This window comes from Mya arenaria, chromosome 15, assembly GCF_026914265.1.
Source record: "Mya arenaria isolate MELC-2E11 chromosome 15, ASM2691426v1".
Lineage (NCBI taxonomy): Eukaryota > Metazoa > Mollusca > Bivalvia > Myida > Myidae > Mya > Mya arenaria.
In genome coordinates this window covers 47882728-47900932 of record NC_069136.1, presented here as the reverse complement: position 1 = coordinate 47900932, position 18205 = coordinate 47882728, and the positions used below count along the sequence as shown (strand labels likewise).

General features: G+C 38.7%; 1 protein-coding gene across 5 annotated transcripts; it reads right to left on the bottom strand.

Annotated features, from left to right (window-relative positions):
* Positions 1 to 525: 525 nt before the first annotated feature.
* LOC128219993 (transcription initiation factor TFIID subunit 11-like) lies at positions 526 to 16369 on the bottom strand. 5 transcript variants are annotated; one of them, XM_052928221.1, is made up of 6 exons: positions 16301 to 16365; positions 12771 to 12856; positions 11501 to 12097; positions 9404 to 9586; positions 9228 to 9371; positions 526 to 1010 (listed from the first exon to the last, which is right to left on the bottom strand). In XM_052928221.1, exons 2-6 carry the CDS (start codon positions 12844 to 12846, stop codon positions 679 to 681), a joined length of 1332 nt encoding a protein of 443 aa, XP_052784181.1. In that variant the 5' UTR covers positions 12847 to 12856; positions 16301 to 16365; the 3' UTR covers positions 526 to 678. The 5 variants fall into 5 exon arrangements, with proteins under 5 accessions (XP_052784181.1, XP_052784177.1, XP_052784178.1 ...); XM_052928217.1 differs by lacking the exon at positions 526 to 1010 and adding an exon at positions 2511 to 3104 and having other exon boundaries at positions 16301 to 16369; XM_052928218.1 differs by lacking the exon at positions 526 to 1010 and adding an exon at positions 2511 to 3104 and having other exon boundaries at positions 16201 to 16341.
* Between the last annotated feature and the right edge of the window lie 1836 nt (positions 16370 to 18205).

Below are 18205 nucleotides of genomic sequence, written 5' to 3'. Positions count from 1 at the left end.
CTTGTTATCAGCAATTATTTGTTTCCATAAATGCATTATTTTAGTAATAAGTTAAAGGTTAATCAATCAAAAATTATGTTTTATACAATGTGTATGTATTGATTTTGAATAAGAGTGTCACTATAAAGAAGAATGAGGCAATCGTCGGGATATGTTATAAATATATAGAATAAAATTACAATAAGTGAACATGTAATCATCACCATAAAAAAACTAATTAAAAGTAAGAATTAACAAAAGAAAGTGAACGGAACACAATGAACAAATGCGAACACATCTTAAAGGGGCTGTACTCCGTATGATGAAATAGCGAAAAAAAAAAAGAAAATTGTCGAAAACAGACATAAACTTGGTATCGATTTGTACAATGCATTGAAACTTACTAACTGAAGTTCCACATAGTTTACAATTAATTTATTTTTCGAAGTTTTTCCGTATGTTTCCATTAAAAAAGATTACTAGGATTGTGTACCTAGTAGAATTCATTCCTTATGCGTGATTTTTTTTTTTACAATTATGATAACAAAGAGTTAAACATTTTATTAAATAATTGTCCTGTGATTCGTTACAGAAAAACACTTTTTTGGTGCCAATCTGGTGTACAGTCCCTTTAATATCTTCATCTACGTTTCAATAACGCACTCAAGTTTATTGAAAATTTGAATTAGTTCAGTCCATCTACTTATTCCATTTAATTAATCCGAATCCAGCAATATGCTCCGTATTAGATAAATCAATGGTAGTCGTTTCCGGTGTTTGGTTCGCTCCGCCTTTGCCTCCAGCTTTACCTTTGCCCTTTCCTTTACCCCCACCACCGCCCCCGCCTTTACCTTTCCCGCCAATCACTGTTCCGGTGTCGGTGTTAATGTCGACGGGGGTGAGAGTTTTAATGGTTTTCACCTTAGGATCTAACGACGCGCCACCACCTTTGCCGCCTCCTTTTTCCCCGCCACCACCGCCGCCACCTTTCCCTTTCCCTTTTCCGCCTCCTGTAGCACCGGGGTCGCTCCCTGTAGTAAATGAAATAATGAGATATATTTCCCAGATGTTGTATGGCAATGACAACTGTCATAAGTAAAACAATTTTTTGACAATTTCAAGTTTGTTTGATGATTCTTTGTCTGACAGGCCATTTGACCTGGATTTTGTTTTGTTTTACTGTGCATGCTACCCGTATTTCGCCAGACAGTCTACAGCTCAGATTTAAGGTGTTCAGATGAAAGTGTATCTAATTGTTTTGAATAAACTCAATACATTAATGGTGTACGATAACTTGTGAAATATAGCGGAAGTCTTTAAAGAGAAAAAGTTTTGGGAACAGCTTTACCCGACTTCGGGTGTTCTGTTAACTAAAGGAATAGCCAAGTAACAGACAAAATACATGGATGTCTGGCTTCCCACGAAGTTTAATGGTGGTTGCCAAGCTGATCAAGTGCGTCTTCTTCGGGTGATCCTGTTTCTCGCAAACCACAAAACCACACTCTCGTGCAACATCACACCAACGAGAATGACTAAGCATAAGTCCGTATAATTTTATGAGTGATTATGGACTATCATAGTCTACTTCATTGATGTATATATGTGTGATGTTCTGTGAGGAAATAAACTTGTGTTCTGTGTTCTGTTCTATAACTTTCTTCGCATCCGTTGTAAAATGAATAAAGTTTAAACTAACAAAAACATTTCATCTTGTTTTGTGTGTCTGTGTGTCTCTTGTTCAGTGTTTATTCGGCTGAACCATGTGCAGAATATTCGTTCAATGAGTTCAGTTAGTCGTCTGCGAACTATATTCGGGATGGTTAGGAATGTAGCGCGATTTGTTTGTGCTGACCAATTAAGGAATGAATTGCAGGGTTTATGTCATTATCGGGGTATGAACGCAATTGGGCTGATAAAAGTGTATGGAGTCCGAAGGACTCCACGCGTACTTTGACATGCCCAATTGCGTTCATATCCCCGATAATGACATCAACCCCGCAATTCATTCCTTATAATTACACCAATAGTTCATTATTTCATTCAAAAATTGTTTAAAAAAATACTTCATTTCATTTAAGAAAACCTTTCAGTAATCGTTTCTTACCCATTCTGTAAATAGAACGACCCGACTGTAACCGGAAACATTTTTTTCAAATGACGTCACAATAACGCGGGAAAAGATCAACCACTTGAAATCACTTTTAAACGTAAAATTGAAACACTTTTGGCAACAATACGTTAAAATATAATCAATTAACACTTTCTAAAATGTTGATTTATATTTTACGCGACCTGCTGGCACAATACAAACAATAACAGGATCAACAATATCCATGTGTATTGTTATGCGATGAATTGCGATCCGAACATATCCGAAGATGTTGCGTTCATCGGATGATTACCGCAATTGCCGAAAGGCAGTTCATTTAAGGATGAGAAGTTGAGGTGTAAATATTAAGCTGTTAAACATGCCGCAGATAGTTCATTCGGTGTTTTTTTGTATGAATCATTCCTGAGGACAAAAAATGACAGGCTTCATTACTTTTATTCATCATCATCATCATCATCATCATCATCATCATCATCATCATCATCATCATCATCATCATCATCATCATCAACATCATCATCATCATCATCATCATCATCGGTATTTTTATCGTTAGTATTATCGTTAGTATCATCATCATTATCATCATCATCATCCTTTTTATCATCATCATCCTTATTATCATCATCCTTATCATCATTATCCTTATCATCATCATCATCATCATCATCATCATCATCATCATCATCATCATCATCATCATCATCATCATCATCATCATCATCATCATCATCCTTATCATCCTTATCATCCTTATCATTATCATCCTTATCATCATCACCCTTATCATCATCCTTATTATCATCATCATCATCATCATCATCATCATCATCATCATCATCATCATCATCATCATCATCATCATCATCATCATCATCATCATTCTTATGATCATCATTGTCATCATCGTCGATGTCCTCGTCAGCATCACCACCAACAACACCAACATTATCATCGTGTTTGTCCCCAAGTCCTTTTCGACGGCGTTGGAATAATGTGACCACTGCGTTTATCCCTGTAGTTTTCAATTATATTATTCATGAATGTGCGTCGACTCTCGAATTCAAGAACAGTTAAAAATGTAGTCCCAATTTATCTTATTATCTCCCATATAAAATGCTAAAGCTTAAGATCAATAATTTCCGTTTTTTTTTTTTTTCTTCCTTTTAAAAAGTTTAGAGGAAAAATTCCAATGAAATCCTTTTCATCTATGTTATGGTGTTGGTTTATAACATGTTTGGCTATGTAGGAATGATACTATCTATGCCATGTTGTTTTTTGTGACATTTTGGGCATTTTATGTTGACCAGATTATACATGGGTTATATATGGGATGTTATCAACGAATCGAGATACTTAAGTATGGAAAGTGTGTATGATCGAGAGACTAGAGGCAAAAGAGACATATTCGCAGCATTCACCTTGTGTTTCATGTTCGTGTTTATGCTTGTCAGATTGCATTGAACAGCTGTTACATTTAGCATGATGAACCACATGATGGGCATGACCGACAGTCCAAGTTCGATCCATTGAACAAAGAATAAGCGAATAGAATAGTACTATAGTTATGTACAATACCACGACATACACACCACGTTATTTTGCGTTGAATGTAAACATTGTTGTATTTTCAGGCGGACATGTGTGTTTCTAACTTAGGTCTGAAAAAAATGTTTGTTTCAGGTTTCTCGACCTACCCTATTAATTTGCCTCGACTCCAACCTTTTTATAACTTTGAGAAATTGTTTTGTTATTACTTTTATCATTTGTTGTTGTTGTTTTTTAAAATGAAGTGTTTTGGCTTTTTGCAATATCTGATTGTAGAGATGTTCCTTAGCATATGATTTATAGTTTTTGTCACCAGAAAAGTCTCAAGAAACAATTTGCCTAATATAACTGTTTGGACCTATCTATCCTTTTTAGTGGGGGTGGGGGCATGAAACATGAAACAAACATATCATTTTTCTACGCCTTATCATTATTTTCCCCTACAGGCCAATGCTATCAAGCCAAGCACAATATCAAGTGTGTGTGTAGTTACGCAAAGGCTCATTTAGAATTAAAAAAGCGAGAATGTGGGACAGGGACAAGGAAAGGACGTAACATATTTGACACACATTTAATCTTTTTACGACGGGGAAATGTTTAGTAAGAAAGAGTCTATGTACACCTTATATCTAAGCAGTTATCCTGTATTGTTTAACTTCCCTGTAAAACAGAGCTTTTCTGAAAAGAGAATTGTGAAAATCGATATTGTCCGGCTAAAATGGTCATACTGTATACGCATTAAAGTTCTGCCTTAACCACAGGGTATGGACAAAGTGAACATTTTAAGATGTGTTTTAAAACACCTGCAAAGAGTACATGGAGACGCCAGTCATTGAAACCATTAATTAGAAATAAACTCATAAGTGAAAAACGAGTCATATAAATGAAGGATACATTGTTTCGTGAAAAGGGGGAATACCAGTCCATGAAGAAAGTCGCCAGAGTTTGGTTTCCCGTTTGTTTTTGTATAAATGATTATGCAGAAGTTCCACGGAACAATTATCACCCCTGTAAGTGTAGCGGACACCTTACATACCACGAGTCAAACTCACCCCTGTAAGTATCGCGGACATCTTACATACTACGAGACAACACTAACCCCTGTAAGTGTAGCTTACACCTTTACCACTAGACAACTATCACCCCTGTAAGTGTAGCTGACACCTTTAACACTAGACAACTCTCACCCCGTGTAAGTGCAGCGGGCACCTTTACCACTAGACAACTATCACCCCTGTAAGTGTAGCTTACACCTTTACCACTAGACAACTCTCACCCCGTGTAAGTGCAGCGGACACCTTTACCACTAGACAACTCTCACCCCGTGTAAGTGCAGGGGACACCTTTACCACTAGACAACTATCACCCCTGTAAGTGTAGCTTACACCTTTACCACTAGACAACTCTCACCCCGTGTAAGTGCAGCGGACACCTTTAACACTAGACAAGTCTCACCCCGTGTAAGTGCAGCTTACACCTTTACCACTAGACAACTATCACCCCTGTAAGTGTAGAGGACACCTTTACCACTAGACAACTATCACCCCTGTAAGTGTAGCTTACACCTTTACCACTAGACAACTCTCACCCCGTGTAAGTGCAGCGGACACCTTTACCACTAGACAACTATCACCCCGTGTAAGTGCAGCTTACACCTTTACCACTAGACAACTCTCACCCCGTGTAAGTGCAGAGGACACCTTTAACACTAGACAACTATCACCCCTGTAAGTGTAGCTTACACCTTTACCACTAGACAACTCTCACCCCGTGTAAGTGTAGGGGACACCTTTACCACTAGACAACTATCACCCCTGTAAGTGTAGCTTACACCTTTACCACTAGACAACTATCACCCCTGTAAGTGTAGCGGACACCTTTACCACTAGACAACTATCACCCCGTGTAAGTGCAGAGGACACCTTTAACACTAGACAACTATCACCCCTGTAAGTGCAGCTTACACCTTAACCACTAGACAACTCTCACCCCGTGTAAGTGCAGCTTACACCTTTACCACTAGACAACTATCACCCCTGTAAGTGCAGCTTACACCTTTACCACTAGACAACTCTCACCCCGTGTAAGTGCAGAGGACACCTTTACCACTAGACAACTATCACCCCGTGTAAGTGCAGCTTACACTTTTACCACAAGACAACTATCACCCCGTGTAAGTACAGAGGACACCTTTACCACTAGACAACTATCACCCCGTGTAAGTGCAGCGGACACCTTTACCACTAGACAACTATCACCCCGTGTAAGTGCAGAGGACACCTTTACCACTAGACAACTCTCACCCCATGTAAGTGCAGAGGACACCTTTACCACTAGACAACTCTCACCCCGTGTAAGTGCGGAGGACACCTTTACCACTAGACAACTCTCACCCCGTGTAAGTGCAGAGGACACCTTTACCACTAGACAACTATCATCCCATGTAAGTGCAGAGGACACCTTTACCACTAGACAACTATCACCCCGTGTAAGTGCAGAGGACACCTTTACCACTAGACAACTCTCACCCCGTGTAAGTGCAGAGGACACCTTTACCACTAGACAACTATCACCCCTGTAAGTGTAGCTTACACCTTTACCACTAGACAACTCTCACCCCGTGTAAGTGTAGGGGACACCTTTACCACTAGACAACTATCACCCCTGTAAGTGTAGCTTACACCTTTACCACTAGACAACTATCACCCCGTGTAAGTGCAGCGGACACCTTTACCACTAGACAACTATCACCCCGTGTAAGTGCAGCTTACGCCTTTACCACTAGACAACTCTCACCCCGTGAAAGTGCAGCTTACACCTTTACCACTAGACAAGTCTCACCCCGTGTAAGTGCAGAGGACACCTTTACCACTAGACAACTATCACCCCGTGTAAGTGCAGCGGACACCTTTACCACTAGACAACTATCACCCCTGTAAGTGTAGCTTACACCTTTACCACTAGACAACTCTCACCCCGTGTAAGTGCAGCTTACATCTTTACCACTAGACAACTCTCACCCCGTGTCAGTGCAGCTTACACCTTAACCACTAGACAACTATCACCCCTGTAAGTGTAGCTTACACCTTTACCACTAGACAACTCTCGCCCCGTGTAAGTGTAGCTGACACCTTTAACACTAGACAACTCTCACCCCTGTAAGTGTAGCTTACACCTTTACCACTAGACAACTATCACCCCTGTAAGTGTAGTTTACACCTTTACCACTAGACAACTATCACCTCGTGTAAGTGCAGCTTACACCTTTACCACTAGACAACTATCACCCCTGTAAGTGTAGCTTACACCTTTACCACTAGACAACTCTCACCCCGTGTAAGTGCAGCGGACACCTTTACCACTAAACAACTCTCACCCCGTGTAAGTGCAGCGGACACCTTTAACACTAGACAACACTCACCCCGTGTAAGTGCAGCGGACACCTTTACCACTAGAAAACTATCACCCCTGTAAGTGTCGGGGATACCTTTACCACTAGACAACTCTCATACCTGTAAGTGTAGGGAACACCTTTTCCACTTGACAACTCTCATACCTGTAGGTGTAGGGGGCACCTTTTCCACTAGAGAACTCTCATACCTGTAAGTGTAGGGGACACCTTTTTCACTAGACATCTCTCATACCTGTAAGTGTAGGGGACACCTTTTCCGTGGCCTAGTTGTTAAGCGTCCGCCTACGGAGCGGGAGGTCGTGGGTTCAATCCCTGGCCGCGTCATACCAAAAGACGTTAAAAGTTGGTACAAGTAGCTCCCTTGCCTGGCGCTTGGCATTTAAAGGGTAGTGCTTGGAAAAGTGGTGTACTCAATACTGGTTTAACCCAGGAATGTTGTACCCCGTGTATCGGTGCTTTACACCGAGCACGTAATAGATCCTAGGGGTCTCTTCGAAAAAGAGCTAGGGTATCGCACCCGGACTTCCTTGTATCCCACCACTGTCCCTTCAGCAAAAACAAAGGACCCTGTTGAAAATAAGAGCTTGCACTTTCACGGGTTATCCTTGACCGCAAGGTCTAAAGAAATACATACATACATACATACCACTAGACAGCTCTCACCCCTGTAAGGGTAGCGGACAACTTTATTACTAGACAGCTCTCACACTTGCATGTTTAGCGGGCACATTTACCACTAGACAACTTTCACCCCTGTAAGTATAGCGGACACATTTACCACTAGACAACTCTCACACTTGTAAGTGTAGCGGACGCCTATACCACTAGACAACTCTCGCACTTGTAAGTGTAGCGGACACCTTTTCCACTAGACAACTCTCCCCCTTGTAAGTGTAGTGGACACCTTTTCCACTAGACAACTATCCCCCTTGTAAGTGTAGCGGACACCTTTCCACTAGACAACTCTCCCCCTTGTAAGTGTAGCGGACACCTTTACCACTAGACAACTCTCACCCTTGTGAGTGTAGCGGACACCTTTTCCACTAGACAACTCTCACCCTTGTGAGTGTAGCGGACACCTTTACCCCTAGACAACTCTCACCCTTGTAATTGTAGCGGACACCTTTTAAAAAAGACGACTCTCACCCCTGTAAGTGTAGCGAAAATCTTTTCCACTAGACAAATCTCACCCCTGTAAGTGTAGCGGACACCTTTACCACTAGACAATTCTCACACCTGTAAGAGTAGCGCACATTTTCACTATTAAACAACTTCCACCCCAGTAAGTGTTGTGGCCACTTCTACCATAAGACAACTCTCACACTGTAAGTGTATCAGACATTTTTACCGCCAGACAACCCCAACCCCGTTTAATGTAGCAGACTTTCTTTAGCACTAGACAACTCTCACTCCTGTAAGTGTTAGATTAAGTACTCCAGAAATGATAGACAGTCAAGTCCTGTTTTGCTGACCGTGTTACCTCAACATATTGATAAAGACATACATGTGTCCACACAGTCTTCCTTATTTTAGTGCCGTTGTGTGTCTCGCGTTGAGAGGCTGTTTGGCCTAAGCATTGCCTCTAAACCTGAAATAATATGCTTCTGTGCTTGTCCCTGTACAGTGTGTATATACCACGTGATAAATTACGTCATATATGCTACGTCAGAAGGCAACATTTTGCTTAAAAATACTTAAATCAAAGATAACTTTAATTCTACTACACCATTTTAAATAAAACAAAGGGCAGTCTATGCCGCTTAAAGAGCCACCCCTTCGTTTTGTTACCGGAGTTTGATAAGGTGATTAGTTTCATCAAAGACTTTGAGAAACCTGTTTCCAAAATAATGTTTTGACAGTGCTCCGTCAGACGGCCGTATTATGAAAAGGTTTGTCGAAGTGTTTTAAGAAACTAAACTCTCAATCAAACTCTGGTAAAAGACCGAATGCGGGACTCCGTAAGCGGCTTAAACTGAGCTATGTTTCATTTAAAATGGTGAATAAATAGGAAAGATATCTTTGTTTAAAGTCTTCATTCGAAGCAAAATATTGCCTTCCGGCGTAGCACCTATGACACAATTTATCACGTGGTATTTATAACGTGGTATACACACACTGCTGTAGTTTCGATTGTTTTTCGAGACCACAATTCAGCAGGAACCTGTCTTCCGCAATTACCTGTGCCACACAAGCCTTGCTTCTTTTGCCAGCCCTTGCACTTAGCCGCCCTCTTGCCCCGAGGATTTCCACGTCCCTGGCCCTTTACCTTGGGCACACGCCCAGGTATCCTCACCATTGTGGCAATATTTGGCTCAATTGGACCTGCATTGGAAACAAAAATATGTGATAATTACCCGATTGTTTGTTCTTTTCCTTTTTCTTTTGCAGTTGTCGTGCGCGTTTTTTCTCCTTCGAGCATTCTTTGCGCAACATCCGGTGCCGTTTTGAGTTCTTCCCAAAGTTTGCGATCGACATTGTCCCAAGCAGCCTGCATGTGGGCGATATGTATATGTTGACGTCACTTCCTATTTGCGCGTCTGTATAAAGACAAACAATAACCTACAAAATGGAAATATAAAATCCCCATTGATTATAAATACCACACGAGTGCGAAACAGTACCTCTAGTTCATTTACGAACTGTATATGAAAAAGAGCCAATGACACGTCCGAGCTAGAGCAAGAAAGCTGACATTATGATAAAAAGTAAGTATGACTCGTTATTGTACCTGATCATGATTATGAAGGCTTATTTGAGGCTTACTCAGCGAATACAGTGCCATATAAATATGTGAAATTTCCACACGTATTTCGGTAATTTTTTAAACATACTGTTTATGAAGTAATGTAACTGCTTCCCTACTCAAACGCGTTTACAAACGCAACTAAAAACTAGTTAACCGACTTTCACTTAAGAAGTTAACGTTAAAGATAAAACCAGTGCTTTTATTTTGTCAGGAATAAACAAGACCACCGCTCTATCAAAATAAGCATGTTAAAACTCTTTCTGGTTTGAGCTTGGACCAAAAAGCCAGGGAGCTTGAGTCAAGGCGTGGAGGCTAAGCCAATACGCGATATAATAATACACTCAACTCGGCATATTCGGAATACTTGAAGTTCTGTTTTAATAACTAGTATTAAGATATTGCTTGACCTGTTTAAATATCCATATATTTATGAGTATTTAATGGAATTCATCTGATACAGAAATGTCGACGGGGCTTAATAATTCTTTCACAACCTCTATAATTATATTAAGATACTGTTTCTTGACCATTTTAACTGCCATCTGCTATAAAGGGAAAAAAAATCAACACAAGAATGTTTTAGGATGCTTAAACAGTACAGAGATATGTTTGAATTCTCTAAATACAAGCATTGCAAAAAGACCCACTTTTTAAGAAGCGAGTTAAAGTGATTCTTTTTATGGTGTCTTCCTTTTGTGAATGACTCACTTATTTTGAAAATACCCACTTTTTCAATCACATTATTTAAAAGACTTATTTCTTTGTCTGAAAACCCACGTCCAGACTTTATTGTATAAGACTCGCTTTTTGCTCACTTCAAATGTAAAAGTTTCACTTTTTGCTCATATTAGAAGAAAAAGACCCGTGTTAGCCGACTTATTTTCCTTACAACTCGCCCTTGCTGTGAAAACCCCATGCACTATAAACTTACTTATTTCTACAAAAACTCGCTTAAAACACACATTTTATGAAGAAGCCCAGAAAACCCCCGCTTATAAGTGGTTTTAAGCGAGTTTTGTTGAAAAGCCCACTTTTCGTTTGGGAAGGGAGCTCTGAGACTCCAAAATAAGTACTTGTATTGGGTCCAAGAAAATGGACGACAAACTGGTAAACAATCTGCTAAATTCCGTCAACTTATTTACCGACATTACACGCAAGCTTGGCTTAGTTTTAGTGTATTCTTACAATAATTCATTGGTTCCTGGACCATCAAGGTTTACTTACCAGCGCTCTATTTAACTGTATACTTTAACGCAATCGTAATATAGCATATGATTGAGTTTAATAATTGTTTAATACGAAAGGTCAGGAGTTCGACGAGTGGAACACTTTTTTATAATCCTTCAACCTTTTTAGACGCAGATATTGTCAAACATTATCATTGTATCATAATATAGCTCAAATATAGATAAAATAAAGGCATTTACGCATTATAAGTATCCCTGCCTACTTATATATACATATAGAAATGAATGAATAAACATATTTATACAGTCATATTTACTTTTTATCATAATGTCCGCTCTTTTGCTCTAGCTCGTGTACCGGTAATTGCAATCCTCAGATATTAAGTACACCCATACTCTGTATCTATTGACAGAACGACCAGCAAACAAATAGTTTGATAGTTTTTCATCTAGAATTGACCCACATTGACATTACATTCATCAAGTCAGAACTAGAATTTATATTAGCCAAATCTTACCTCCTGTTCCGGAAGAATCACCCGGTGTCAATCCCCCAGTTTCCGACCCTGTCCCAGATACCAGTGGAGAATCTGGTACCTTAGAACCGGTTACCATCGGCGACACGTCCCGGGGGGTGTCCGGGTCCGCCGGTGGCTCTGGTAGACTTGGGTCGACAGGATCTGGAACCTTTGGTAGTGCAGAACTTTCGTCGACAATTGGTCCCTGTGGGCTGGTGTCAGTGCCGCCTCCAGGAGGTAGAAGAGGCCCGCGAAGACCCCCATCGGTTCCGCCGATTTGTGCGTCGGTTGGAAAAAGAAAATCGGTCTGCGTATCGACGGCATCTGGTGACTTTCCGTTATCCAGGGATGCAGTACCATCCCCAGAACCCGAGGATCCCATAGGCGGCGGAATGGGGTCTCTTGGACGTCCAGGAGAAGCTGCGTCTGTGTTTCCAGTTTGCAAATCAGATGGAGTTTCCGGTGGAGAAACGATTTTAGTAGGTGAAACAGGTGTGGTATTAGGATCGGGATCGGCTGGGATTTTCGGATCTTGGGGGATATCTGGATCTATTATCGGGGGCCAGTCGACAAAGTCTGTGAATTGGTTCATTAAGCCTGAAAGAGAACGTGCTCGTGGAATATACTACCAATATTAAAGGCAATTAACAACATACATCATCAGGGTTTTACCAAGCTATTATACTATTTTTTTGTAATAAAAACAAACAGTTGGCGTTTGATTTTAAATATAGGAAACAAAACAAATGACGCATCCATTGTCTTGGAAAAAACCTGCTCAATATACAACAAAACGAATACAGTGAAAACAAATTCAACATTTAAATTCGGTCTCTTTATTACTTATCGTACTAGTTGACAAAAAATAAAATATTATGTATATAGTAAATGCGTAAAACTAATGATGATGATGATGATGACGACGACGTCGACGTTGATGATGATGATGATGATGGTGCTGATGCTGCTGCTGCTGCTGCTGTTGCTGCTGCTGCTGCTGCTGCTGCTGCTGATGATGATGATGATGATGATGATGATGATGATGATGATGATGATGGTGGTGGTGGTGGTGGTGGTGGTGGTGGTGATGATGATGATGATGATGATGATGATGATGATGATGATGATGATGATGATGACGGACGACGACGGCGATGATGATGATGATGATGATGATGATGAGTCATAAATCTACTGATCCCATTCCTTTAAAGTCTAGTATTGTTTTGAGTATATGGGTATATGTGAACAAAACGTTTGTTTTTTTTACCTGCTTCCGCATGTTGAAAGTTAAGCTGCCAGATGGCCAGTATTGTGACGGCGAGTTTGAATATTTGTCGGGACATCCCGGTTTTGCTGAAGAAAAAAACACACCTCCTACTGTTACTTAACAGCCCCCCCCCCCCCCAGGGTCCGGGGAATAGCAGGGACTTTGACTTTCGGTCCAGCTAACACCGGGTAAAATCCCCGACCTGCGGGGACGAACTGATGGTAAAATCCCTGCCAAATTCCCCCGCACCCCAGGGACCCTAGGTAAGGCCCATTCCCCGCTATATTTTGTGCGAAGACAAAACCACCGCATTCACCCGGCACTTCGGGGCTACCTGAAAGGTAAAAACACGGCCCATTTCCCCGGCTATCCCCGGTATACCCCCGGACCTAGGAGGGGGGGGCGTGGTTACAATTGACTGGTGCATAACAGTTTAAGAAAAATGAAATAAACATCAATTTTGAACCTCTTTTAAAAATCTGTGATCTATGTTTTTGTCAGCAGTCTTATATAACTTGTTTCCATGGATTCGTTGAAAATCACCGCATTAACGTGATCGATTTCGTTTATCCGGCGATGCTGTTATGCGGCGTTACAGGGCCTTACAAACCAAACAATGTAACGTTTTCAAAAAAATTAAAGTACAACTGAAAAAACTGCATTGTAATGCTAATGAAATCGTGAAACATTTTTTGAAGAAACAATATTATAGAAGTTATCCAACCATAAAAGTAATTTGTATTGTAAACTTATAAACATACACGTATTAAGATTTGAAAATCTTTAAAATAATTTTCTTAAAGTATCTCAAAAGTCTTTAAAATAAGAACTTTTTAAACATTAATACCAAAACAAAACCCAACACAAGGATCATAGTTTGATCCCACGAATGTTCAAGAAAATTTCAAAGAATTAGATAGAATATATCAAATGTGTTAGTTTATTCTTGGCATATTCCTCCTGACTGTAAATATTTGTCGCGTTTATATGAGGAGATATAGCCCCCGGGGCTAATTTGGCACCGTGGGGAAATTTACCCGAATGGCCAAATGTGCATATAAACATATACATTCACCGCAGGGGGTAACTGGAGGAAGGGTTAACAAATGTCACTGTGGATTTTTTATTTCATATAAACGCAACAAGCGATTCAGTTTGGTAAATGGAAAAGCCCCATGGTAAACAATTTCTCCCACCCAAGATCCAAATATTTGTGCATGCTGGAAATTCTTAATCTACCAATAGGCGAAGATAAAAAGTACATGTATGTAAAAAAAATAAAGCTATACATTATATAGGGGATATTATGATAGGACGCTTTTCTGGTGACCTGTATCACGTCGAGTTCGATGTGTAAACATGTATCCGGATACATGTTTACTCACCAAACTAGACGTGATGCAGGTCACCAGAAAAGCGTGTTATCGTAATATTCCATTTATCATATGCCTGCCTTTTTAATTATTCCTTTTTTATTTTTCGGTTTCAATTCGATTTAAATTTACCGCGATCTGTCAAATGCGCGTATGAATTCAAATGTGTTAACGTAGTTTTGTGTAATGAAGTCAAGGGAGGCTACTACAGCGAAACAAAGTCAGAAGTTACAGAATTCACTTTATTGAGCAAAATAAGAACAAAATATTTTATGTTTTAGCAAAATTAACAAATTGCTAATACGAAAACAATTATTAAATGTCACAGCACAAATAAACGGTACTCATTTTACGAGTATGCACTAATCGTCATTTCCTGTAGACGTAACGAGGCCATTTTTAACAAAGTAAATATAGTAAAAGTTCGTGAGTCAATCGCTATTTCTATCGATGACGCGAATTCGCCTTCTTCTTTGTATTGGCGAGCTGCTCATATTTATGATAATAAACATGGATTATGCAACAATTGACGAACTTCGAAATGGCAAACAACTACATGTAGTTCAATGCACAGGCATCTGAATCATTGTTTGTCACTAAAATGTTGTTTAAAACCATTTTGGGTACATACAATGAGATAAACAACACATCTGAAGATATTTAGTGTCTTTGATATACAAAAAAGAAACAAGGTATGTAACTCAAATTTACTCGATTTCACGGTAGAGTCCAGTTTTATGCAAATTTCTCAACCAACATATAAACAATCCATTTTTAAATAAGTGACATGGAAAGAAGAGTCAATTACCTTTAAAATGGTGTGCGATATGTTGGTATTAAATTATAACAAAAATATACATACGTTTCTTCGGAAGAAATAGAGTCAATGGTCTAATACATAGATTTCAAAAGAATGAAATTCACCTTTTATTTGTACCAGCATGTTATGTGAATTCCTTGCTTTATATTTTTTATAAGTTTTTGTAACACATTTCATTCATATGAGTATATAGAACGAGGATAAAAATACTATACATCAAGAGGGATTTATCTGGAGTTCATTCTTTCGAATGACATTTTCAAAACAAACAATTAAGCTCAAGGTTAATTTTTCAAAACTCGGCATTTTTGCTGTCACCAAGGGAGATTACTGCGTTGGAGGTTTACAAACATAAAGGATATTGTAATAGTACCGTGTAACCTTCATCTATTTGGGCGGACGTTGATATCAATCGGAACTCCTCGGCCTGTATCTATCTCGGAGATGGCCGAGTTGTTATGATTGAGTTGGTATTTAAAATCAAAATTTTCAAAATGATAAGCAAGGCTATTATAATTTAAGGTTTCATTATCAATTCAAGTGTAAAGGTTCATAAAACATACTAAACTTCATATTTTATCATACAACGTGGAAATTATTGCAAGCATTGTTCTGCAATTTATGAACTAGTCCCTAAGTTGAAATATTTCTTAAGTAATATCAAATATAGTCGGCGCCCTTCTGGACGATGACTAATAACGCCAGGGCGATTTAACTTAAAATACCACGTCAGTACATACAGTGCAGAGCTAGTGAGTCAAATAAGTGCGAACACCGAATAAGTTGGAGTTCATTTTGGCGTATTACAACAAATGGTGCGTGATTTCTTGACCTGCGGCCTCACTGCGCTTGCTCCATTGCCTGAAGATCGCCTAAATGAACTCTAACATATTCTTTAAATGTACCTACTTTGAAAATTAATATTATCTACAAATATACCCCAGTTGTATTTAAAACTTTATGAAAATCACCTGTCGATGTAGCCCTACCTAATTCAATAAAAAAAATATGAAAAATTCTGCTTTAACTAGTCGTATTCTTATTCAGTGTATTTTAGGTCTTTTCATATTTCAATATTATATGCTAAATCATCTGACCCAGAAAGCCTAGCTTATTAATGTCTTGATATGTCATGTCTTCTATTCAAATGTTTATGTGTTAAGTGAAATAAAACTTGGAGTTTATAAAGATGGAAGAGTCCCTAAATAGCTTTATATTAAAACTTGAATTAACTTACGCTGATATATAATTCCGAACAAATCAGTTATTACACACCAACATATTATATTTTAATACATATGGCACTATGCTATTTTTAAATAAATCTAGTTACGTACATATGTATGGTAATAGTTATTTCAAAATATTCTGGTAAGTACTGGTTTATGAAACACGGGCAATCCATCAAAACCCGTTTTTTGGTGTTTACGAATTCATTCATTGGTGAAAACATCTTGATAAACAATATTACTAATTGTACAGTGAACAAAACCCATCATTCAATTCGTGCGTAATTAAAAATAAAATATAATGAAAAATGACGCATTTTGTAACTTGCATTTGTTCTAATGTTTAAAAATAGAATGAATAAATCCATGTTGATGATTGTGGTATATGTGATGCTGGTGTAACATTCAATTTTGACTCCGTTAGATATTGACCCTATAATATTATTATTATTATTTTTATTATTATTATTATTATTATTTACCAAACTTATATAGTGCCCTTTTCATATACACGTTCAAAGGCGCTTTACAACGATATAATCTGATAGCTAACTACAAGCAATATCATTAAAATACTAGACAGCTTTTGAACAATAAATGTATAACATACTAAAAATATGAAACACAATAAAATGAAATGTGGTATTTAACTGGTCGTCTGAATTAAAAACAATAAATATCAATATCATACGATAAAAAAATAGTCTAGCGAAACTTTGAAAAAAATTAAAAATGATATTAATATAATTTACGCCCGACACCTAAATTGCATTTATATATTGTATCAATAGTCTAAACCAGTTTACATAGGATATGTAACTGTACCAAAAGATCATGGTAGAATTAAAACAGGTTGTAAAATTATGTTTAAAATCGCGTAATGGTCACACAGTCTTCGTAAATCACTGTCACAGATTATTCCTGGTAAAAATGCTACTCATACGCCCGTTTGAAATAGTGTGTTTGAAAGAACACAATGAACTTGAGTCTCTCACACCGGATGGTAGGTCGTTCCACAGTTTCGGAGCTGCGTATTCAAAACGTCGGTCGCCGTAGGTTACAGTTTTACTTTTTGGTATCACTAAAGTAAGTGCATTGTTTTGAGATCGCAGATTTCTTCGTGGTTTGTAAACACATAGCATTTCTTCCAAATATTCTGGTGATTTTCCGTGTAAAGCTTTGTAGGTATGCGTTAAAATTTTAAACTGAATTCTGTATTGCACTGGAATCCAGTGTACTTCTTTAAGTACAGGTGTGATATGATCGTACCGCAAGGTTCTGGTGATGATGCGGGCAGCTGTATTTTGAACGATCTGCAGTTTGTTGACTAATGTCTGAGATACTCCATACAGTAGTGCATTGCAGTAATCTAGGCGCGAGTTGTTTAGATGCATCAATTGTCAGATATTTCTGAATTCTGCCTATTTGTCTAAGATGTAAATAACATGATCTGCATACTGAATTAACGTGATCTTCCATGTTCATGTTTGAATCAAAGATAGCACCTAAATTTTTTACATTAACAGACTGTTTAACTTTCGAGTCACCGACGGTTACAGATAGATCTTCAATGTGTTTGGAGTTATGAGGAGATGAGAACATGATGACTTCTGTTTTATCAGTGTTAAGTTTGAGCATATTTATATTCATCCATGATATTATGTCTCGAAGGCACGATTGAATGAGTTGCAATGTTTCTCCCTTAGAAATGCCATCTAATGGTTTGAAAGATAGATACAGCTGTGAGTCATCGGCGTAGAGATGGTATTGCAGCCCATGCTCTTTGCAAATGGCACCAAGGGGTTTAGTGTACATTGTATAAAATTTCGGCCCTAATACGGACCCTGTGGAACACTAAAATTCAGTGTGACCGGGTTTGACAGCACCCCATCAATGTATACTGTCTGTTTTCTATCTTGAAGGTATAATGTTATCCATTCCAGTGGTTTTTCAGCGATTCCGAACACATTTTCAAGTCTTTGTAACAAAGTTTTGTGATCGATTGTGTCAAAA